This window comes from Corythoichthys intestinalis, chromosome 3 (genome assembly GCF_030265065.1).
Source record: "Corythoichthys intestinalis isolate RoL2023-P3 chromosome 3, ASM3026506v1, whole genome shotgun sequence".
In the NCBI taxonomy this organism is placed as follows: domain Eukaryota; kingdom Metazoa; phylum Chordata; class Actinopteri; order Syngnathiformes; family Syngnathidae; genus Corythoichthys; species Corythoichthys intestinalis.
Window position 1 is genome coordinate 62371978 of NC_080397.1, and position 20152 is coordinate 62392129.

A 20152-nucleotide genomic window follows, 5' to 3' on the forward strand; every position below is an offset into this window, starting at 1 on the left:
TCATTAGCTGAATACTGAACACACACACTTACTGCCTGATGAACTGACAGTAGAGGTGAATTATTAGCTTCCTCTGTGACTAGCGGTACTGCACGAAGGTTCGCCTCCCGCTGTAGCGACAGGAGCGGCTTGGGTGCTTAAGAGGGCGGCCAGAGTGTCTCTTCTGTCTCGCTTCATTGCGCGCATTTCACTCGATATCCGAGCAGGCTGAGGCTTCTTGTGCGGGAAAATAGTTGGAACAGCATTTGGTTTTAGTCTGCGCTTATATCTAGCCGCTCCGGTGAGATCTTTCATTAGTTGTCGTCGACTAAAATCCTCAAAAGCGGTAGGAGAAAAATGGCGAGAACAAAGCCTTGGTTTTTTGGGAAGATTTCCTTGTCTATAGGCATTTTCCCAAACCTTTCTCCTCTTCTTGTCAACAGGACATTTGTGGAGACTCACACCACTCTCCTTGTTTCCGTGTGACTCAAAATTGCATCCATAAGCAGCACATCGTGGCATTTTACTTCGCGAGTTAAGCCAGCAATACACAATTGTTGTACACACGCTACACGATTGGAAAAATATCATCTACGTCATCACTCCGCGCCCGCAGAACATGGCGCCAACTATCGGTCAAAATATGCACTAAATATTATAAAATATTGCCATTGATTTAACATTTTATGTGTTTCTAACGACATATTTTAATACAAGAGAACAATTGTGGTTTGTTAGAGCCTACATGTCTTTAAAATCGAGGATCACTTTAAGATGGCGGCCGTTTATAACGCCCGCATCTAGCTTTTTGTAGATGTGCTGCTAACACTACCAAATCTATAATGCATCTAGTCCTATATAAATGATATCCACCGTAACATTATATGGATGAACTTTGGAGCAGCTTTTCGGCAGCAGTCAGGTATGTTGTTGTGTTTTTTTATCTCCTTGCATGAGTTGAGCTAGAGCCGTGAGTTGAGCATTGCCATTACCCGAGGGGCCGGGTAATGGGAAGCATGATGTTTAGCTACTCTCGCTCCGTTCCGTCCCGAAGACCGCGCGGCGCGCTGAGTGTTGTGTACTTCCGCTTTACTTCGCATATTTCAATAATCGGAATTTGGATGTTTGTGAATCGTTCTCGAATCTTCCACGGCCGAATCGCGAATAATCTAAGAATCGGAAATTTTGCACACCTCTAGTAAATAGCGTTACCTTAGCCCATTGTCGCAAACCCAAAACCAGTGGAAGGATGAGACGCTCTTGCGTGGATAGGGAAGCAAGATAAGAGGTGGTCTGGAATGCATTTTCATTCCCTGCGCTCACTTTGCAAAGGAGACCACTGTAAATACACAAAAGAATTATCTGCTTCATTTCCCATTTTAAAAACTGCAAAGTATCTGGTGACTACAAACCTATTCTTTTCTTTGCAGATGACGACAGGCACGCGTGCATGAAATTCAGCTTCCAAATCGACAAAAAGAGCTACAGACAGACAAACAAAATCCCTTTTTTTAATCCTTAGGAGATGCTTTTACGGATGTTCAAACAGAAAGAGATAACTCACGGCTGACGGCGAGGCATTCCTTGACCGACAACAAGACATCTGGCTGATGCATCTGTGAATACATTCCATTTCAAAGCCTTTACACAACATAAATATGATATAAAAAAAGACAGGATGTGAATATGGCGCGTTCGGCAAATAGCACATCCTCGGGTGAAGCGGGCTACTCACATGTGCCGGATACTGAATGTCGATGTTCACGTCCGAGTCCTTGAATCCAAACTTAGTGCAAGATGATCCGTATAACCGGAGTCTGATCTCTAAAGATGTGGCAAAAAAGTAGCACTGTCAAGTCTTTGGCAAATTTACTCCACAACCAAAAACCTACGCTAAATACTGCAGGTACAATTATTACACACGCAATTAAACATAGAAAAACATAGGAATTATCAATTAGGGCTGTCGAAATTATCACGTTAACGGGTTGTAATCATTTTTTTTTTAAATTAATCACGTTAAACTATTTAATAGGGATGGGAATCGAAATCCGATTCCAATTCGGAACCGGTTCAGAGTGTTTCGAGGCCTCGACATCACAATGAAAAAGCCTGAACGATCCCTTTAACGATTCCCAAAGACGCGTATTGCGTCGTGACGTGTCTTGTTGTCCAGACGCATCAAACTAGCATGGCGCCAAGAACCACTCGCTCCAAAGTTTGACTACACTTCACCAGGAAAGACCAAAGCGACTTGCAGTCATTGCAAGGTGGAGATAACTGCATCGGGAGGGAATACGACTGCGCTGCCCTCACAGAGAGGCTAAGGCTCAGTCCTGGCTATACAGCTAGCTAAACTCCCAAATGACGATGCAGAAGACGTTGGTATAATTTGCTGACTTTATTCAACCATCACTTGAAGAGTTTCATCCCCAATAACAAACAGGTTTGCATCAACGTAAATCAGCGATGATTAGCTGCTAATAACAGTAATAACAAATGGTTAGCATTCGTTCGCTAGCATTAGCACACCGTTCAAACCACTACACAACTGGATTTAAGTGTCCGATCGCGAGTGGAAACACAACAACAACAACGCAAAAGATGATACATACAGGCGTTGCCTCTGTAGATATTAACATTAACAAAGAACGTAGACTTGTAGAAGTGTTTCCCTCTCTCACTAACTCGCTCACTCGCTTGGATGCGGCATTTCTTCTTCGGGTGTAAGCGCGCTCTTCTTCACATGAGCGCGTTCTTCTTCGCGTGAGGAAGTGCAAGGGCGCCCCCACTTGAGCGTGTAAGCGCCACAAAAACTAAAAGGCATGCATTTCAATGTAATGGTAAATAATACACGTTAACCCAGCAGTCCCCAAACTGCGGCCCGCGGCCCAAATACGGCCCACCTCCACATTCGGTCCGGCCATTTTGAATTTTTTTTTTTCTCAATCGTGTTATTTATTTCCTGGCCTTTTCCTTGAAGAATTCAGAGAGGGTTATTTGGTTATCATCTATTTAATTCATAATGTTTTTATTATTAATTATTATTATTATTATTATTATTGTATTACATTATTATTTTTATTTTATTTACTTTCATTCCGTGAAAAATCCAGAAAGGTTTATTTGATTGTGGCTTTCTGAAAAACAATATTTTTGTACATTTATGCACTTCTGCAATCGTCACACTTTTTCTGTTACAAACTGACCCCGGCCCCTCATCAGAGAAGGGAAAAGTTATGTGGCCCTCACAGGAAAAAGTTTGGGGACCCCTGCTTTAACACATATTGCCAAAGGCAGAACAACAACCTATCTGCCAATATATACCAATATTTTTTATTTCTATTAGATAAATGTTTCAGTAAAATGTTACACATTCTTGTGTATTTGCCACTTATTGCCACAGTTAGCATTGAGGCTTTGGGCCTCTTTTGATCTCGTTATGAGTTTGTAAGGTTGTGACTTCTGATTAAACAAACTCGATGCCAATCAAAACGTTTGTTCTTCTTTTTCCCCAAATTAGAATCGATAAGAGAATCGATAAAGAATCGAATCGTTAAGCAATATCGATAATGGAATCGGAATCGTAAAAATCCTATCAAGTCCCATCCCTACTATTTAATACGTTTCACGCATGCGCGGAACGACCCACTCACGCATTGCCTTGAACAGACTACAATGGTCCCGTTTTATGTATATTGAGAGCTAAGAGGCAGAGACAAGCGAGTGGAGTGGACTCGGGTATTCATTTGAGCAGCACTATTTATTGGTATAAGATTTGGCATCTCTTCCACAACAATTATATCTATTGTGGCAAGCCACGTGGGGAAGAATGACAGGAAGAGATCTTTTTCTAAACACCCTGTATTGTACACAACGTAGAGAAGATACCATTTGCAGCCACCACTGACAGTCATGGTTGCCCAACTTCCCATCATGCATTTGGGCAGTTAAGAACAGTTAAGTCGCTACAGTATCATTTAGTGAAAGCGCAACAAAAATATTCCGATCTCTTAAAAAAAAAAATAATGTTCACAAAAAGAAAAGTGCTCAATGCAAAGAGAACTGGCATTCCTAATCAAAACAGCTCCGCAAAATAATACTCACAAACTCTATTCATTTCATTTAGCTCAACAAATACACTAGATGGAAATATTTAATCACGATATACAAACTATCAAAATTACTGTAACTTGTACTCACATTTATCTTTTAAGAATTACAAGTCTTTCTATCTGTGGATCTCTTTCACAGAAAGACTGTTTATAATGTTAATGCCATGTTAATAATGTAAATGCCATCTTGAAGATTTATTGTCATAATAAACAAATACAGTACTTATGTACTGTATGTTGAATGTATATATTCGTCCGAGTTTTATTCATTTTTTTCTTCATGCATTGCCAAAATGTATATGATCGGGAAAAATTATAGGGAATGATTGGAATTGAATCGGGAGCAAAAAAAAAGCAATCGGATTGGGAAATATCGGGATCGGCAGATACTCAAACTAAAACGATCGGGATTGGATCAGGAGCAAAAAAACATGATCGGAACAACCCTTGTAATAAGGCATGTGCCGGTTACCGGTTTCACGGTTTACCGCGGTGTCAAAAGGTCGTGGTTTCAAAACCACTAAAATAATCTGTCAGACAGTAGTACTGTATTCGCTATTTTTCATGTGTCAAAAATGCACCCAGAAGTAGCTTGGCGTGGCAGCGCTCACCCCTTCCCGTTTATTGCTGTGTGTGAAAGTGACACTATGGGCTAGAGAGCCAGCGAACCCAAAAACAAATACTGCAAACATGAGGCGTACTTTTCTTCAATTTATTGAGCTCTCAAATCGTGGTAAGTGGAATATACAAAATGAATACATTTAAAACGTTGTACAATTGTATTTTTCCATGTGTGAGTAGCTTCAACAGATTAGCACCATGAAATAGTTCGCCATAAACAAAACACACATTTTCCTTTCAAATTCAATATACAAACTAACTAAAAGCTTACAAAGACGAATGTCAGCCTAGGCTTAGCTGGGAGAGCAACTTCGTCGAGTGTTACAGCCGCAGAGTGAGAAAACAAGCTTGATTCGCTTGAATGACGAGGAAAAAGGGATAGCGTCAAAATCGCTAATTGCGAAAGATGATATTGCCCTCAGCACAAATCCACGTTCGCTGGATCAAGGAGAGGTCTCACTCCCAATGTTTTTTTTTTTTTTTTTTTTTTTTTAGATGAAACCTTTTCACGACAATATTTACATTTGAACTAACTTTTACATTATTTAAATAACTTACTAACTTATGAATTCTTCATGTTCTTTTTAACACAAAGGCATGACATCATGTAGACCAGGGGTTCCCAACCTATTCCACTAAGGCACACTGTGGGTGCAGGATTTCATTCTTACCAAACAAGATGACAACACTTTTTCCCCAATCTGGTGTTTTACAAGTGCAATCAGTTGATTGCAGTCAGGTGTGGCTTGTTTTAGCAGAAGCCTCATTGGTTCAACTGTCTCTGCTGGATCGGCTGGAACAAAAACCAGGACCCACAGTGTGCCTTGAGGACTGGGTTGAAAACCCCTGATGTAGACTACAGTTGACACTAGAGCTGCAACGATGAATCGATTAACTCGAGTACTCGATTAGAAAAAAATATTCAAATTAAATTTTGCTGATTCGAGTATTCGTTTAATTAAAGTGACGTTGTAATGGGTTATTTTGAAAGTGCTTGCATTTAGTTTTATTGATTAGGGTGGATACACTGCCTTCTATTCGGCCTCAATTCACATGGCTGAATCCAGGTGCTCCCTGTTAAGACCAACGTAAGCAAAATTCAGTTTGAGGATTTTTTGTTTTTGTTTTAATGCATTCGTAATTTATTTCATCGGTATATTTAGCCTATTTTTGTGGGAATATGCGTCTGAACTATTTGTTGAGAGCATTGTAAAAAGGTTTTAGCATTTTATAGCATTTGAACTAGCGGACTTTTGCAATGTAAGTTAGCCAATTGTTCTTTTGTTGTACATAGATCCTCATTTATTTATTTATTTTTTTTAATACCGTTTTCGGCTCAGTTCAGTTAATTTAAATTTTCATGTTATCCGATTACTCGATTATTCGAACTAATGGTTTATCGATTAATCGACTACTAAACTAATCGATAGCTGCAGCCCTGGTTGACACAGTGGCTGAAAATGGCGAAACCTCACTTGAGCTTTTCCACCCTCAAAAAAAAAAAAGTCATGCAGTATAATTTTTTAAAAATTTTATTCAGAAGTGTTTTAACTTTTTTATAGAAATTATTTTATTCTTGCTCTAATCTTGAGCAACTTCAGCTGTGGCTGTGGGTATAGTCTATAAGTTATATTTTAATTAATTTATATTTTTTTAATTGATAATTTATTTATTTTAACATGATATTCATGTTCCAATTTGCAACTATGTTCTGAAAAATAAAAAAAATCCTGTTCTTTTTTTTAACCCATACATCTCAAAATAACACATTTTGGAGCTATATTTGCAATACCGTGAAACCGCTGTATTTTTGCTCACGGTTATCGTATTGTCAAAATCTCATACCGGCACATGCCTAGTTGTAATCTGGTGGTTGTGTTTTGCATGCTGTTCCTGAACGCACCGTGTGACGGATGAGAGTGATAGAAAGTGCGTAGGTGGGGGAAGTTTTTACTTTCTCTGGTAGCTTACCAGGCAGGACAGATAGAAGCAGGTCTTGCATGAGGGCCACAACGTTCCGTCTCATGTCCACATCGCAGTCATCCATTCCGTGCTCGCTGACGACAACCTCTAAAGCGGCCGTCACTGCTTTAACGTGTTCGGGGCCAGGAGGCGGGATTTCGGTCAGCGTGGCGTACTCCTTCTTCTCCTGCGGTGACAAAACGAAACATCCGGTTTCGTCTCGGTCGGTGACAATAACGGGAACAAACTGGCTATTCCCCCTCACCTTGACCCTCCGCTTGTGGCGCCAATCTCGGACGTGCCTGTTGGCGTCAGACACGGAGATTAGGGGGACGTCGCAGAGGTCACAGGTGTAAAGTGCATTGGGCTTGCTATTGGACTTCTGCTTAATAGAAGAGGGCAGAGATGTTGACAGCAGTTAGTCCTGTGCCTCTCAATTATTTTCTGTCCACAAAATCTGATTCGAAGCTTTTTTTCTAATCAAATTCCTCGAGTTAATCGATTAATCGTTGCAGCACTGAATGGGATACGAAAGCGTGAAAAAAAATGAAAGGAGATCTTAACACAAAAAAGCAAAACAATTATATGCGTGCGTTTACCTTGTTGACGCGGCGTATGTCATCTTTACTCAAACGTGTCTCGTCCTGTTGCAGAACGTGCAGCTCTTTCGCCGAGAGTGAGGACTCCGCACTAGCCAGGTCCCGATCCTCTTCGGCAAAATGTCTCCCCTTGTTTCTCTGCCGATGTCTTCTCCCTTTTTGGGAAATACGACAAAAACTCAACGTCTAATCTTGGCAATGAAATGAAACTCCTCAGCTTCTACCTTCATAAAGAACATTTCCATCACGTGAACCCCCGTCACGGACGCTCTTGCCCCACTGTTGTTGCGTATACTCTCTCCAGTTATCTTCTTGAGAGCCGCCGCTATGTTCCGGACTCCAGAATCGATGGAGATCCTCTCTCTGCAATGGGCTGTGACCACCTCGGAAAGCTCCGGGGGAATAAGCTAATGGTCCGAGTCCTCCTCTTTTGGGGCTGGCACGGTACGGACCGCCCTGGATCTTCTTGCCTTGTTGTCCTCCGTCCATTCTGAAAGTCTGTCCCCTCATCTGGTCTTGGCTCCTCCAACCGTCAGCAGCCGCTCCCCAGCTGCCCGGCCTCGTCCGGTTGGGCCTGTCGGCATTCTCCATTGTGCGCTAAATGCTAAAACTGCAAAGCATCCAAAGGTTTAATTGAGACTTACAACATAATCATAATGGTAGCTTTGCATGTAATGCATGTGAAAATCGTTTGATCTGCAGACTCTTTAGCGCCGCCCTAGTGGCTCCCTGGAGCTTTTTCACAAATGTTTGCAAATGGAAAAAAATGGGGGAGTGAAATATATTTTTTGTTTCATGATGGTTTCGGTAGGAGGACAAACATGACACAAACATTTTTCTAAAACCCATGTCAGACGTCTGAGTCTGCTTCTCAGTCATAAGGCGACAGTCCAGCCAAACCCAACGCTACCACCAGAGGGCAGTGTATCCTCCATCATTATGCAAGGCAAAGCCCCACATTGTGAAATGTTTTGTTTTTTTTCTTGAATGGCGTTTCTTCTGCATGCTGAAGGAGATAGTACCTTTTCTCGTAGGCACCGTCTAACTGTTTGCATTACTCTAACACACCCAATACTAAATTAATAGCACTTATACCATAGTTTAAGGAAGGCAAGCAGAATATAGGGTATAAAAGATAGACAACGCCTTCTTATCACGGAAGCCCAACGTGTGCGTGATGAGCAAGATTGAGGCACCAACACTCGCAATCAGTTCTCCCGGGCAGTCCAGAACAAATGGCGGGACGCTCTGTACCAACACAAGGAGCACCGGAGAATGCCCGATATCCAACTGATAACACGACTGACAAGACTCCAAGAGCCCGTTTGACGCTGAGGTGGCAAAATCCACAACCCTAGTTGCCCGGACAACAGTAACTCCCGAATCCTCCTGTCCAATCCACAGACAAACAATAATCTAGAGCTGAAACGAATACTCGAGCAACTCGAGTAACTCGAGTAGTGCTGCAACAATTAATCGATTAACTCGAGTATTCGATTAGAAAAAAATATTCGAATTAAATTTTGTTGCTTCGAGGTTTCGTTTAATTAAAGTGGCGTTATATTGGTTTATTTTGAAAGTGTTTGCATGTAGTTTTAATGATTTGGGTGGCAACAATGAATATGATAGAACTCATTTCTCATGGCTGAAACCAGCTGCTCCCTGTTAAGATCAACATTAGCTAAGTTTTTGTTTGAGCCAATGTTTTTTAATACATTCATGATTTAGTTCATAGGTATATTTGACTGTTTTTTTGTGGGAATATGTGTCTAAACCATTTGTTAAGAGCATTGTAAAAAAAAAAAAAAAAAAAAAACTAGCATTTTATAACATTTAAACTAGCAGACTTTTTCTGTGTAAGTTAGCCAATTGTTCTTTTGTTGTACATAGATTTTTTTTTTTTTTTTTTTTAATTCTTTTTAATACCGTTTTAGGCTCAGTTCGGATATTTTATCATGTTCCTTTTCCGATTACTCGATTATTCGGACTAACTCGTCCATTGATTAATCGACAAGTAAAATATTCGATAGCTGCAGCCCTAAACTCGAGTTTAAAAACTGATACAAGTAATTTTTTTTTTTCACCTCGAGGAATCGTTTAATTTTGCCAACTCTAAGCATCACGTTTTGCCCGGACTACTTTTAATGCGGGACAACCCGCTGACGTCACGTGCGTAGAAGAAGAAGCAATAAAATAATTTTTAAAAAACTTACTGCAGCCGACATCCGCTACAAACTACGCCGACGTTGCTAAAAACTACGCCCGCGTGATTCTAATGTGGTTGCAGCTAATGTCCAAGGCGTCTCATAGATATAGCATGCATTTAGAACTAGATGCGAAATGACAGACTCGGCCGCGTCTGGGCAGCGTTAGTAAACAGCCGCCATCTTTAATCAGTAGACTTCTCAGTGCTAATAAATATAGCGTTACTGTCACTCGCTCACGTAACGTTAGCCCTTCGGAGGGCTAGGTTTCTATTGATTATGACCACTGTCGATGCGTTGCTAACGTGTCTTACATACAGGCTTTATTTAATTTGTAAAAACACAGCGCTGTAGAGCGATGAGGGTGTAAAAAAAACATAATAAAGCTAGTTTTTTGTCAGTTTTAGCTCAGAAGTCATTGCTGAATAAAACACCAAGTAGCACTGGTCCCTAATGTTCTCCAATACAGCAGGTATCATCTATTTATTTTGAACACTGCAAAAACTCAAAATCCTATCAGTACTTACAGTTTAGACTAACTTAAAACTTAACTAGAACTTAAAAATAACTTGACACAAATGGAAATTGAATTGAAACACATGGGTAAAACACGTAGCTTTCAAGTGATGTGTGTTATCAAGTGTAATTACATTTTTAGATAAGAAATATGATTTTTTTTATAAGATCTAGAAGTTTTTTGAGTGAAAGCAGTGAATCTTTTTTCTAGTCACATCTGAGATGCAATTGTTGGCTGTTTTCAACAATGTACATCGAAAATAAAGACAGTGATTGACTGAAAATGGTTCAATATTGGATTAAATGTCTTTTTTTCTCTTTACCTAAAAAAATGTTTTATCCGATTACTCGATTAATCGATAGAATTTTCAGTCGATTACTCGATTAATAAAATATTCGATAGCTGCGGCCCTACAATAATCCCAAACACACCCTTCTTCCAGCCCACGGCACACCCCGCGACAGCCTTCAATAGACAATGTTTAAGCATTGTCATTTTTTCTCGAGAACCTTTTGTTGACTACTGATATGGCAACCTTGGAACAAGTTTGCCTCCTCGCCTGAGTCTGTTTCGCCTTTCTGTTTGATCGCTGTCAACTCGAATAAATTGTCAGCAGATTGGAAGAACAGATTCCTTCAATACCGTTTGACCAACCGTCACCGTTCAATGATCAAAGTGACCAGAATTTTCGTGCGAGGCAGGGAATTTTTCGAATGACCCCCCCAAAAAATTTCCGCTCTGTTCGTTTTTGACCAAAAACCTACCGTTAAACCCCATTAGCATTCAACTGGCGCCCAAGTAAGTCCATGTCATTGACACTTATGCATGTCCATGACATTGACGGCCATGTACGTCCAAATTTCCCATTCATTTTCAATGGCAAAAAAACGTGTGGCTTTGATTTTTGACCATAGACTTACCATTAAAGCCCACTGACATTCAACCGGACCACAAGTAAGTTGACGCCACGACAGCCATGCACGTCCATGCCATTGACAGCAATGTGTGTCCAAATTTCCCATTCATTTTCAATGGCAGAAAAACGTGTGGCTTTGATTTTTGGCCATAGACACTGACAGTTAACTGGTGTGAAACTTAGTCAATGCCATTGTCAAAATATCAACAGGAAGTGGCCCTGAAATGTCCCCAACTCAACAGGAAGTGACCTAATGGATCTGTTTCTACCACAGCAAAACCCCATCGTAATTTCTCCAGAAATTGCAATTTCTAGTTAAACAAAATACAATACTTTTCTAACTTTTTGGATGGTTATTTTGGGATACCTAAAAGATTAATTCTAACTTACAGAGAAATTCAGGTTACATCCCCAGCGTAGGAGCGGAACTCGTTCATGTTTTTTTTTTTGTTTTTTTGTTCCAATACGGCTCTTTCAACATTTTGGGTTGCCGACCCTTGTTCTATTTCCTGTAGAATTTTAGTCAATATTTTCCAGAACCATTATTCGAGGCCAGCGGTCAGCCGTGTTAGACCAAAAAAAAAAAAAAAAATGTCTGGCGCTGCAAAAAAATGAAAACCCTGTATAAGCCTTATAAGGAAGGCAACATATGCTGTGTGTTATCTATAGTATATTAGCCTACTATCAAAATGACTAAGTTGGCTACAAATACATAAAGATGAAATGTTTTATTTTCTTTGCAGTGCATCCTATAGAGAATGACGCAACACATGACTACTCTGCTGTACGATGCCGTTTAAAGTTTAACTTTATTCCAATATTAATGAATTAGAAGAATGTTGGTGTCATGTTTGTCCTACAGATACCACATTAAAACAAAAAATACATTTCCCTCCCCCATATTTTTCCATTTTCAAACATTTCAGAAAAAGCTCCAGGGAGCAACTAGGGCAGCAGTAAAGAGCAGCATGCAGCTCTAGAGCCACGGGTTCCTGACCCCCGTTCTAGGCCATCGCCATTCCAATTAAAATGGATTGGAAGTCCAATCACGATCAAGGGTAGCCAATGATTTACATCCAAGATATTAATCCATTAATGCACCAATTATGATTTATTTTTTTAAACACTCTTTCATAACACTCATTTAATTCATTGGCTGTCATTAACAGCGCTAGACGTCAAACCCATTTTGACTGGGAGGGGCGAATAAGCATTCACTGCCAATCCTCCCTATTTGAATGAATTGGACGTCTATTCAAATCAACTTTAGTGTTACTTGGGGCCATAATCAGTGTGTATTTCAGTTTTTTTTATTTTATTATTGGGGTCTGCAAAAAAATCGAGATCAGCAGATCAGGCTTTTATTTAATCGGTGATCGGTGCACTGCTCACGTTGGCAAAAGAACACATTGCGAACCCTATAAATGATAACCCTGCTGAGCCACTTCTTCCACGAGATTGTTATGTCATGGCGGTTAGCATGCAAACGCGTGCGTACTGCATCGGTTTAGGACTCATCTTCTTCAACCGGGAGTGGGCGCTTTATTTTCTCACTCACAGTGCATTTAAACACAAATAACCCAATTTTCACAGACAATTGTCACGGCGCTCACAGTTAACGCCGCAGTTAGCCATGTAGCATCCCAAGCTATGCTAAACTCTTAGCGGCTAATGCTAACGTTCCTTTAGGTCGTTGTTTTTAACATTGTAGCTTCCAAGTAAGATAACGACACAAAAGCACTGTGTACTAGGGCTTCATTATAATAAATAATAAAGTCGTACCTTTAAAAAGTGGACATAGGACATTCTTAAAGCTTGGTGCTGGCCCGTAGGTTGTTTTGAGTTTCCAAAGTACATGTAGTGCTTGCTTGTCTACAGCGGCCGAGTAGCTTTCGCGTTCCGCCCACTACAGGAAAAACAAATATTCAGTTTCGTTTCTTCAGTATTGCATCATAAAAAAATGTGTTAAGTAACAATAAACGCATTTTTAAAATCTCTGAAAAACGAAATGGGGCGAATACAATAATGCTTTGACGTTTCTATTAAAATGTATTTTAATATTACTTGTTTTTTTCTTGCGTTTTTTATTTTTTATTTTATTTTTTTAATTATTAACATATGTCGTATTAATTCGTGAATCATTTGACATACTATGGTTTACATGAGTAGATTTTGGAGAACGTTTTGGTCCAACTCGTCGCCATGGTAACGCTGTAAATGAAGCGGGGAAGACCCCGGGAAACGGGTGACTCCACCTTCACCTTCTGTTGGGTAAACCCCGGCGGCGGCCTCAGTCTGACGCACGCCGGCGATGATGCTCATGGAGCGGGTTGGCGATGGTTCCGTACGGGTCCGGGTCAAGCGGTACCGGAAGCAGAAACTTGTGTCCAGGTTGAGTGACTCCGGTTTCGAGGAGGACTTTGCGGCTTCTCCGACGCCTCTCCTTGTGGACGATTCTGCAGCAGAAGTTTCCTGCTGGTATCTCCAGTATGGTGACGTCGGCTACAGGATCCAGAGGGAGAGGGAGGCGCTGTTTTATCCGTGCAAAAGCCTCGCTCTACAGCCACAAGTAGGTTCAAATAAAGGAGTGTAGGAAATTTACTTGTTGGCTGCCATTGACAGCGATGGACGTCCAATCCATTTGCCAGCCTCTCAAAGTCCAAATGAGAAAACGTCACAGGAATTAGAGGTCAAAATTTTGGGTTTGTTTGAATTTGGCTGCTTACTGTAGGTGGAAGTCTACGCCTCCTCTCGTTTTGATAGCTGATTAATCACCGATTATTCTTGCAATTTGTCGACTCCTAGGCTCATATTCTGTGTAAATCACTTGTTATTTACTATTACACTGCTCCGGGCTTTACATGTTTTCAGAAAATGTGCATTGGTACTAGGGCTGCACAATATTGGGGAAAAAATGACATTGCGACTTTTTGAGGTTTGCGATATATATTGCGATATTAACACTAGAATAATTTTCAGCAGGTGATTCACCATAACCACTTTGTACAGGTAGTCCACGGGTTACGAATGAGTCCCGTTTGTACACTGGCGATGTAACCCGAATTTCCACATAAATTGGAATATACTCGTTAAGTACCCCTACAAAATAAGTATCCAAAACGTCCAAAAGTATTGTATTTTGTTTAATGGTGGAGGATACACTGCCCTCTGGTGGCAGCGTTTGGTCTAGCTGGACTTTATGACTGATGAGCAGACTTGTCTGACATGGATAAAGGACAGCTGCGCTGTAGTTTGGCCCACGTGAGGCTGTAAGTTGTTTCAGCTAATATATGTTTGTGTATGCATTTTCTACAGTCTGTGGAGTTAAGTGTTAGCAATTTGCTATGAAAATAAATACGTTTGCATTCGTAGCACATAAAATAGCAGACTTTTGTTAGGCAAATTAGGCTAATTTAATCTACTAAATTTACATATTGATCAGACTACACGGACGTTTGAACACCAATTGTTTTGTGTCAAATGTTTTATTGTTAAAATGTGTGTCATTTTGAACATTAGTGTACATATGTGTGGTAAAGCTTTACAAATTGTCAAAAGTTCTGTACGAAGATATACATATACGCTGGATTGATTGTAGGTGACGGCAGACGCTCGCTGCCAGCTGGTGAGCTGGCTGATCCCGGTGCACAAGCACTTCCGCCTATCCTTTGAGTGCTGCTGCCTGACTGTGAACATCATGGACAGGTTCCTGGCCTGCATGCCGGTGGCCGCCGACTGTTTCCAGCTTTTGGGCCTGACGGCGCTGCTTCTCGCCAGCAAAAAGGTATAATAATAATAATAATATTACAATTTATTTCTAAACACCTTTAAAGACACCGTACAAGAGATTCAAATTCAAATGAACAAGCACAGATTAAAAGATAAAAGTAGCTGAAAATTAAGAACTAACTCCGTCAAATTGGCCCTTCATCAGATGCCAATTTATATTAAAAAATAAAAATAAAAAAAGATGTCAGTCGTTTGTGCTGTAACAAGTTTCGTTTGTGCTGCTATCATTTTTGAGATACAGGTAGTCCCCGGGTTACAAATGAGTTCCGTTCCTGCGCTGGTGACGTAACCCGAATTTCAGTAAATCGGAATGAACCCTTTAAGTACTCCTAAATCTCAAAATAACTATCCAAAACATATATTTCACGTCATTGTCCTGTCCTCACCAAGACATTGGAGCAAAGTCCTAGCTAGACAGCGGGCTAAGCTCCAAAATCACGATGTCAGACGTCCGTGTGGTTTGCTGACTTTATTCAGGTGCTCATGACATCAACACTTGCAGCATGAAACTAAAAAAAAAAATAAATTAAATGAAATCAGTTTCATCTTCAATACAAGTAGCTGCTGACAGAGGAATAACAAACGATTAGCATGTATCAGTTAGCGTCCGCACATCATTAAAAAACAATCACATCAACACACCATCACAATTGAAAACCCACAGTAAACAGTACAAAGGGTGTTACAGTATATATTCGCTATAGTGTATGCTATTTAACTTGTGTGTGTCCTTTGTAGGTGGAGGTGTTCTCCCCCAGCATCAGCCAACTTTTATCTCTCTGTTGCGCCGCTTTCACAAGAGAACAACTCTGCAACCTGGAGTGTCTCATCCTACTCCGCCTGGACTTCCGCCTGGACGCGCCAACCCTGGCATTCTTTCTCGACTACCACGCCAGCCGCACGGAAGCCTCGAGGCATCGTGTCGACCTGGCCCGTAAGGTGTGCGAGCTGAGCCTTGCGGACTACGCTTTTGACAAATACGCCCCGTCCTTGACCGCCGAGTGCGCTTTGAGTCTCGCGGGCGAGTTACTCCGAGAGTCGCGTGACGACGTGGAGAATTTGCGCGGGAACGCTTTGGCTCGGGAGTGCAGAAACAACCTGAAGCTTCTCGCCGCGCTCAACTCATTGACTGCTATAGATGGAGAGAGACGTCATTGGGAGTGATCATTCATATTTGTCATTATTTTTTTTTTTCAGTATTCTTGAATGTGTTTGACATATTTTGGTCGCAAAGGGTTTCACGGAAAAACAGCTGAAATTAAAATGTTGAAGAATGCATTAACAGTAAATTGACTCACAGTCAGGGCCGGCCCAGGCCATTTGGGGGCCCTAAGCAAAATAATGCCAAGGGGCCCATATTTTTGGCCAACCATTTCGTCGCAGTGTACTGTGAAACCCATACATGCAATCCAATCCATACGTCCATATTTTGTATATTAATCATATTTTGTTGCACTGCAAACTTCTCACCCCAAATGACATGTAATGACAAGAAAATGGACGTTTGCATGGATAAACGGCAACGCGTGCCACATTATTCACGATGCTCCATTAACAACGTATAAAATGAGGTTACCAGATTGGAGGCCCCCTAGTGGTCAGGGGCCCTATGCAGCTGCATCGTCTGTGTATAGACCCTACTCACGTGACGTCACAGCCACGCCCCCGCGCCATGTTGTCCGGATACTAGTCATGTTAATGCATTAGCGCTTCGTAAATTTCTCCTATTATGGCGTGTTTTTCTGCTCGTTAACATTAATAATCAAAATGGTGAAGTCGTGTGTGGCGGTCGGTTACAAAAACAGAGAAGATAGACGGAGAGACTTGAATTTTTACCGTATTCCGAGAGACCCCGAAGAGGAGACCGAGATTGACTGCTGCAATTCGACGAGAAAACTGGGCTCCAAACGACTGCCACAGATTATGTAGTAGTCATTTTATATCTGGTAAGATGCATTTAATATATATTTAGAGGGTTTTGGGCTGACAACCACAATTAAGATCATTGCTAGGCTAATCGCCGACAACATACACTCAGACGTTGTGAATGAACTACCTGAAAATATATAATTATAAGGGGATAATCAGACAGTTGTCATACAATTAATTTACAATTTCACTATTGAGGTCAAAAGCCAAAAAATAAATTCAACTAGGGACAATCTGGAGTAGTGCTATCGCACTTCATATTGATTACGTATTATATATGTATATAGTGAGAGTGCTATCGCTAAACCATATAAACATTAAAAGCCCTAACTCCATTGACAAACGACATGAAATACATTCGACTTGACAGTGGATGTTAGCAAGAACAAAAGATTTTGAATTGAACATTTCGTAACTCACCTTCCCAGCACAAGATTCCTGCCGAATTCTCGTGTACGAGGACTTGTTTAACCCAACCAGCAACGTAGCATTTATAAGCCTCCAAGCTCTTAAAGTTTTTCAAACTTTCGTGAGAATAAGCTGATTTTGTGTGGACAAGATAGTTGTAAATATCAGGATATCAGATGTCAGGCGAAGCCAGCGGGTCGAAAAACATCGATTTAGGCATCAAATACGGATCTGGCGAATGGATAAACTGCAGCTTTTCCATGTAACGCCTTTTATGCAACGGATCCAATGAGTTTACAGCGTCAGATAATACCGGGGCTTCCATGAATTGCTCTATAACTTGCTCGACTAATTGAAAACAATGAGAATAGGTCTGAAAAAGAGGTACAATATGGCGGCCGGAAACAGCAACACGCCCATTTTGTGACGTAGGTGAGTAGGGTCTATAGGCTGGGCCGGCCTTGCTCACAGTTGATAAACATTTACTGCCATTGATTTATGTCATTTATGTCCAAAACTGGCTATGAGTGCTCAATTTTAGTACCATTGATGGCACTAGATGTCTATGGCAACTAATGAGTCAACAATATGTGACTATTAATGTTTCTAATTGGATAGATGTGATGACTGGAAAGTAATATATGTTAACCAAGTCCACACAATGTTAAGTATTACTTGAGCTGTGTAAATTTCCTATATTTATATCATCATGCTAGCTTCCTTCTGTTTGATTTTTTTTTTTTTTTATATATATATAAATAAAGTTGGATTAAAATGAATTGGTCCATGAATGACTGGATTTTAACTCTTTCCAGGGCACTCCTTGAATACAGTGGTACCTCTACTTACGAAATTAATAGGTTCTGGAAGTAGTTTCTTACTTGAAAATTCTGTAAGTAGAGACATGTTTTCCATGTAAATGCCATAATCTGATCCAAGTCCCCCAAAATTCGGGCATAAATCTTTTATAATGCATAATAATGCATCGAAACATTAAAAAAAATACATGTTACAACTGGATGATTGCTCAATAAACATGAAATCAGAGTTGTGCATAATGTAAAAAAAAAAAAAACAAGAATAAAGAATAAAAGTTAATGCACTCATGTAGAGCTGTCGAAACGAGAGGGGTGAATAAAGAGGACGCTGGGATACATACATGCACATACATTCGATGTCCCTCTTACCCAATTGGATGCAAGAATGCTAGACAATGGCCAATGGCAGAGCAGCTATAAGTATGTTGCGTTCTAGAGCTGCAGTCTTAAAAGTGGTCTTAAAAAGTATCTGTGTACCTTTTGCAATTTCTCACATTTCTGCTTAAAATCACCATCAAATGTGTTCTGATCTTTGTCAAAATTGCACAGATGAAAATACAGTGTCTGTTTTAACTAAAACCACCCAAAAATTTATAGGTTTCCATTAGGGCTGTCAAAATTATCGCGTTAACGGGCGGCAATTAATTTTTTTAAAATTAATCAAGTTAAATAAAATATTTGACGCAATTAACACACATGCCCCGCTCAAACAGATTAAAATGACAGCACAGTGCAATGTCTACTTGTTACTTGTGTTTTTTGGAGTTTTGTCGCCCTCTGCTGACGCTTGAGTGCGACTGATTTTATGGGCTTCAGCACCCATGAGCATTGTGTAATTATTGACATCAACAATGGCAGGCTACTAGTTAGTTTTTTTGACTGAAAATTTTACAAATTTTATTAAAACGAAAACATTAAGAGGGGTTTTGATATAAAATTTCTATAACTTGTACTAACATTTATCTTTTAAGAACTACAAGTCTTTCTATCCATGGATCGCTTTAAGAGAATGTTAACAATGTTCATGCCAACTTGTTGATTTATTGTTATAATAAACAAATAGAGTACTTATGTACAGTATGTTGAATGTATACAGTATATCCGTCTTGTGTCTTATCTTTCCATTCCAACAGTAATTTACAGAAAAATATGGCATATTTTACAGATGGTTTGAATTGTGATTAATTACAATTATTTAATTTTTAAGCTGTAATTAACTCGATTATAGATTTTAATCGTTTGACAGCCCTAATAATATAATATAATATAATATAATATAATATAATATAATATAATATAGTATAATATAGTATAATATAATAATAACACTATCAATTAAACAGATAATTAGCAAAACACCCTGTCTGCGTTCTTCACAGAAAAAAGCCAGGAAATAAATAAAACTATTGAAAAAAAAAGAAAAAAAAAATCCTCTCTGGGATTGTTCAGGGGGCCGGACCAAATGTGGAGGCGGGCCGTATCCGGCCCGCGAGCCGTAGTTTGGGGACCCCTGCTCTTACCCAACTGGATGCAAGAATGCTAGACAATGGCCAATGGCAGAGCAGCTATAAGTATGCTGCGTTCTAGAGCTGCAGTCTTAAAAGTGGTCTTAAAAAGTATCTGTACCTTTTGCAATTTCTCACATTTCTGCTTAAAATCACCATCAAATGTGATCTGATCTTTGTCAAAATCACACAGACGAAAATACAGTGTCTGTTTTAACTAAAACCACCCCAAAATTTATAGGTTTCCATTAGGGCTGTCAAAATTATCGTGTTAACGGGCGGCAATTAATTTTTTAAAATTAATCATGTTAAATAAAATATTTGACGCAATTAACGCACATGCCCCGCTCAAACAGATTAAAATGACAGCACAGTGCAATGTCTACTTGTTACTTGTGTTTTTTGGAGTTTTGTCGCCCTCTGCTGGCGCTTGAGTGCGACTGATTTTATGGGCTTCAGCACCCATGAGCATTGTGTAATTATTGACATCAACAATGGCGGGCTACTGGTTAATTTTTTTGATTGAAAATTTTACAAATTTTATTAAAACGAAAACACTAAGAGGGGTCTTAATATTAAATTAATTTTAATTTTAGTTTTAATATAAATTTTTTGTAACTTGTACTAACATTTATCTTTTACGAACTACAATTCTTTCTATCCATGGATCGCTTTAAGAGAATGTTAATAATGTTAATGCCATCTTGATTTATTGTTATAATAAACAAATACAGTACTTATGTACAGTATGTTGAATGTATATATCAGTCTTGTGTCTTTCCATTCCAAC

At 39.8% G+C, this 20152-nt stretch overlaps 2 protein-coding genes across 2 annotated transcripts in view; one reads left to right on the top strand and one right to left on the bottom strand.

Annotated features, from left to right (window-relative positions):
- Positions 1–12819, bottom strand: part of tut7 (terminal uridylyl transferase 7) — a 52644-nt gene extending 39825 nt beyond the window's left edge. The window contains exons 1-9 of the mRNA XM_057832030.1: positions 12696–12819; positions 7501–7886; positions 7277–7431; positions 6943–7059; positions 6687–6864; positions 1715–1803; positions 1544–1595; positions 1392–1461; positions 1192–1318 (exon numbers count right to left, since the gene is read on the bottom strand). Of these exons, the coding sequence (XP_057688013.1) occupies positions 1192–1318; positions 1392–1461; positions 1544–1595; positions 1715–1803; positions 6687–6864; positions 6943–7059; positions 7277–7431; positions 7501–7867 (1155 nt within the window). The 5' untranslated portion in view covers positions 7868–7886; positions 12696–12819. The remainder of the gene's footprint in view (positions 1–1191; positions 1319–1391; positions 1462–1543; positions 1596–1714; positions 1804–6686; positions 6865–6942; positions 7060–7276; positions 7432–7500; positions 7887–12695) is intronic.
- Positions 12820–13132: 313 nt separating this feature from the next.
- On the top strand, positions 13133–15866 carry LOC130913540 (cyclin-O). Its single transcript, XM_057832216.1, has 3 exons — positions 13133–13482; positions 14512–14697; positions 15441–15866. Exons 1-3 carry the CDS (start codon positions 13225–13227, stop codon positions 15864–15866), a joined length of 870 nt encoding a protein of 289 aa, XP_057688199.1. The 5' UTR covers positions 13133–13224.
- Positions 15867–20152: the final 4286 nt, after the last annotated feature.